The 4,305-nt window shown below is 36.0% G+C and overlaps 1 protein-coding gene across 1 annotated transcript; it reads right to left on the bottom strand.

Annotated features, from left to right (window-relative positions):
• Nucleotides 1-3,110: 3,110 nt before the first annotated feature.
• Nucleotides 3,111-4,046, bottom strand: LOC128626565 (olfactory receptor 8B12-like). Its single transcript, XM_053659464.1, has one exon. It carries the CDS (start codon nucleotides 4,038-4,040, stop codon nucleotides 3,111-3,113), a length of 930 nt encoding a protein of 309 aa, XP_053515439.1. The 5' UTR covers nucleotides 4,041-4,046.
• Nucleotides 4,047-4,305: the final 259 nt, after the last annotated feature.

The raw sequence follows: 4,305 nt of genomic DNA, 5'->3' as shown, positions 1-4,305 counted from the left end.
AATGGCAGTAGAACCACGTGATAATCTTCTGGAAAAATATATAGTTGGATCCATTCTTCATACCATACACCGGTAAAATTTCTAAAATGACCAGATATTCAAGTTAAAAATGAATAAATAAAATTGTACAATCACATTATGATAAAAATGAGAGACTTTCTTTATAACATAAGAGGAGAGAAAATATTTCTATCATTAAGATACCAGAAATGTTAGAAGAGTAATACATTAAATTAAAATTTTTATCATGTGAAGTCAAAAGACAAATCACAAATTAGAGGAAAACATGCAATTTATACCTCAAACAGAAACCTATTATACCCAATATATAGTCCTCCTAAAAACTGACAAGGTCAAAATCGAGCAGAAATATGAGGAAAAAGTAGGAAGAGACAGTCCATAAAAGAAGTAATAATACCAACAGTCATTAAATACATGAAACCACCTCCCATGTTTCTTAAAATTAAAGAAATGCAAATTATAACAATACTGAAACACTGGTTCTCACCCATCACCATGGAAATTTTTAAAACTCTGAAACTATACCATGCTGAACAGACTGTGACAAAGTACACACTCCCATTTATTGCTGAGGTAGAAAATAAATGTCAATTCCTCCTCCCCCAACACAAAATCCATCACCAATACAATCCCAATCAAAATCGCAGGAGGTTCTATTGTAGGAATTTACAGCTGAGTCTAGAATTCATATGGAAATTCGCAGGTCCTAAAGGAGCCAAAAAAACTGTGAAAGCAGTGAATGAAATTCAGGGTTCTATTAACTGATCTCAAAAATTATCATAAAGCTACAGTAATCAAAACTGTATGGCACTGGCATCAACATAGACAAACAGATGAAAAAAAAACACGCAAAAATAGAATCAACTGTTTTTAACACAGGTAAAAAAACAATCACTGGATATTTATGAGCAAATATACACATACCCCAAAACCCCACTTTGATCCATATACAAAACTTAACTCATATAATTTCCACATTGCTCTTCAGGCCTCAGAAAAAACAGTAGAACAGTAAAAAATTTCTTAAAAAGGATACAGCACTAACTATGAAACCAAAGTTGATAAGTCAAACTTCATTTAAATTAAAAATATTGGCTATCAAAAGGTATCATTCAGGATAAGTAAGGCATAGTCTGGAGAAGACAGGGAGAGGAAGATGACTGTGTATGTATGCATGTATTGTGCATAGATACATATATATTATCTATACATGCACCAACACAATCATGTACACTTCTATGGACTTACATGTGCATTTTCAAATTCCTTCAATTCAATAGAAAAACAACTTACTACCCTATTTTTAATGAGAAAATGACTTCAATAATTATTTCAAAGAAGATATCCAAACAGCCAGTAAATATGTAAAAAGGTGTCCAATATCATTACTTTCCAGAAAAACAAGTTGAACAAAGAAGCATTCCACTGTCCATACCAGAATAAAAATACATTGTTGCATTACGGATAAGATAGGGATAAAATTAAAATACCAAGGCTTAACAAAGATATAGCACAATTAGAATCCTTAAACATTGTTGATAGCAATGCAAATTGAATCAAACATTAGAAAACAGTTACGGTTGGCAGTGATGTTCACAAAAGCTGCACATAAGCCTACTCTATTATCCAGCAGATTCACATATAAGTATAATACAAAAGAACTGTTTGCTTATTCAATCAAAATACACATGCAAAATGTTTCTAAAGCCTTTACCAATAATAGGCAAAAGCTGGAAACTATCTAAATTCATTAACAGGCTAAATAATTGTATATTCACATGATGGAATACTACTCACCACTATAACATAATGTACTCATACCTACTGCAATATAGATGTACATGACAGGCTTTATGATGAAGAAAAGAAGCCAGAAACAATCCAGTACCTGTTTATATGAAGTTCAAGTACAGACGACACTCTACAGTGATAAAAGTCAGAACAGTAGATAGCTGTGGGGATGGAGTGGAGGGCACGTTGTATTTATTGGAAAGATGCAAGAGGAAACTTTCTAAAGTAGATGGAAATGTTGTACATCTTGATCTAGGCTGTGGTTACATATTCATGTACAAAAGTTCACTGAGCTCAACACTTAAGATTTGTGCACTTTGCTGTATAAAATTCAGGGCACAACATTTTCAAAAGGAGTTCTGGGTATTATTTCATGACCTGCATTGAACAGCATATTCAGTACACCAACCCCAACTGCTAAATTCAATGTTCCCTAAATTCAGGCACCCAAAAAGTCCAACACAAAAAATACACCAATTGTTACATAAAAAAATTTAATTACAAAATAATAAGCATGTAATTCTGTAACATAACAATATGACACTCCACCACACCCTATGACAAAATGTTCACATTGCTGTCCATCTCATGTGAGACAGTCATATCCATACCAACCACATTCAATGGCACTACTTCTGCTGACCGTGTATTTTATTTCATCTCAATCTTCCCTTTATAAGCTTATTCTTTTCTTTTTGGCAGCATTGAACAGAATCAAAACCCAGAACTCAACAGTTATTCAAATTTCCCCTACATCCTAATGGAATGCACTTTCCTAAAGAACAGAGCAGTAAGTCAAAATAATTTCCCTAGCACTTCATTTGTCATTGCTTCTCAAAGAAATTTTACCAATAATAGTGAGTTTAGACAAAAATTGTTCTTTTGATTTTCAATAAAGAGCTCTATTTTTCACTTCATAATATGGTGGCTTTACGAACTTCTGAGATCACCATTTCCCACCCATATGCCTCTATTATTACAATATTGAGGCTACCTACAATGCCTGAAAATTCCATAGCAATTGCCTCTCCTAATAAGCAGTAGCTTGGTGCTGCCTGGTAGCCCCATTCAATATTGCATACTGTATTATTGCAAGGACTATTTTCATAACATAAAGAAGGAAGAATTGGAGTGATAGTGAGGGGAAAAATCCATTTAGGAAAGAGTTAAATTTTCCTTTAAATATAAAACACAAAAGCAAGAAGGTTGAATTCCTTATTGATGATGATGATAAAAAATAGCAGCACTCCAACTAAAAAATTCTCATCCCTTTTCTCAATTTCCAATTTATTTCAAGACTAAGTTATTCTGCCCAAGGTTTTCTTCATGGCTAATTTGACATCCTTGTTCCTCAGGCTGTAGATTACTGGGTTCAACATGGGAACCACAATGGTATAGAACAGTGTACAGACTTTGTCCTGTTCAAGGGGTAAAATAGCAGGTGGTTTAAGGTACGCAAAAGCTCCTGAACCAAAAAAAAGACAAACCGCAATTATGTGAGAACTGCAGGTACTAAAGGCTTTGGATCTACCCTCAGTAGAATTAATGTGGAAAATGCTGGAAAGAATGAACCCATAAGAGAGAAAAATGGTCACAATGGGCACCCCAATGTCAATGGCCACAACAGTAAAGAGAAACAGAGTGTTCATGTAAGAGCTATTGCAGGAGATCTCAAAGAGGGGAAGGAAGTCACACATATAATGATTGAGAAGGTTTTCTGCACAAAAGGTCAGAAACAGTATATTACCTGTATGCGCTATAGCTCCCAAAAACCCCATCCCATAGACACCCAGCAAAAGAAATAAACACACCTGAGGAGACATGGTGACCGTGTACAACAGTGGTTTACAGATGGCCACATAGCGGTCATATGCCATTGCTGACAGGATGAAGCATTCAGAAATGATAAAGAAACAAAAGAAAAAGAGCTGAGTCATACACCCTGAGTAAGAGATGATGTTCTTCTTTGAGACAAAACTCATCAGCATTTTGGGGATAATGGCAGAAGAGTAACTGAAGTCAATGAAGGATAAGTTGAAGAGGAAAAGGTACATGGGAATATGAAGGTGAGAGTTCAGCACAATCAGTGTTATCAAGCCCAGGTTCCCCATCATAATGACCACATAGAAGCCTAGAAACAGGAGGAAGAGAGGGAGCTGGAGTCCTGGCTGGTCCGTTAAGCCTGTGAGGATAAACTCTGTCACAGAGGAGGTGTTATCTGCAGCCATCCTCCTCTTGGACTGCCTGGGAGAAAAAAAGAAGAGTTGCTCACACAGAGTGAGAAAAACAACCCACTCTTGAGACTGGTGTTTGAACAGGGATATTTGGAACTTAGAGTTGAGATGGCATCTCCTTGTTCCTGCATCTCTGTGTTTATGGTCCCCACATGGCTTCAACCATCCTAGTAACTGTTGGTGGGTGAAATTATCCTCAAGAGTATGGGCTCATCCAACTGAGGAGACAGTCCACAAAGCTCAGCTGGGATGACCCTGC

The sequence above is a fragment of the Artibeus jamaicensis genome, unplaced genomic scaffold, assembly GCF_021234435.1.
Source record: "Artibeus jamaicensis isolate MK-2021 breed Jamaican fruit bat unplaced genomic scaffold, CSHL_Jam_final scaffold_660, whole genome shotgun sequence".
Taxonomy (NCBI): Eukaryota; Metazoa; Chordata; class Mammalia; order Chiroptera; family Phyllostomidae; genus Artibeus; species Artibeus jamaicensis.
Note: the sequence above shows the minus strand (reverse complement) of the source record. Positions and strands in the feature narration are given on the sequence as shown.

What these genes read in the sequence shown, in the direction of transcription:
- LOC128626565 (XM_053659464.1), bottom strand. Translation starts at nt 4,040, where the DNA reads ATGGCTGCAGATAACACCTCCTCTGTGACAGAGTTTATCCTCACAGGC.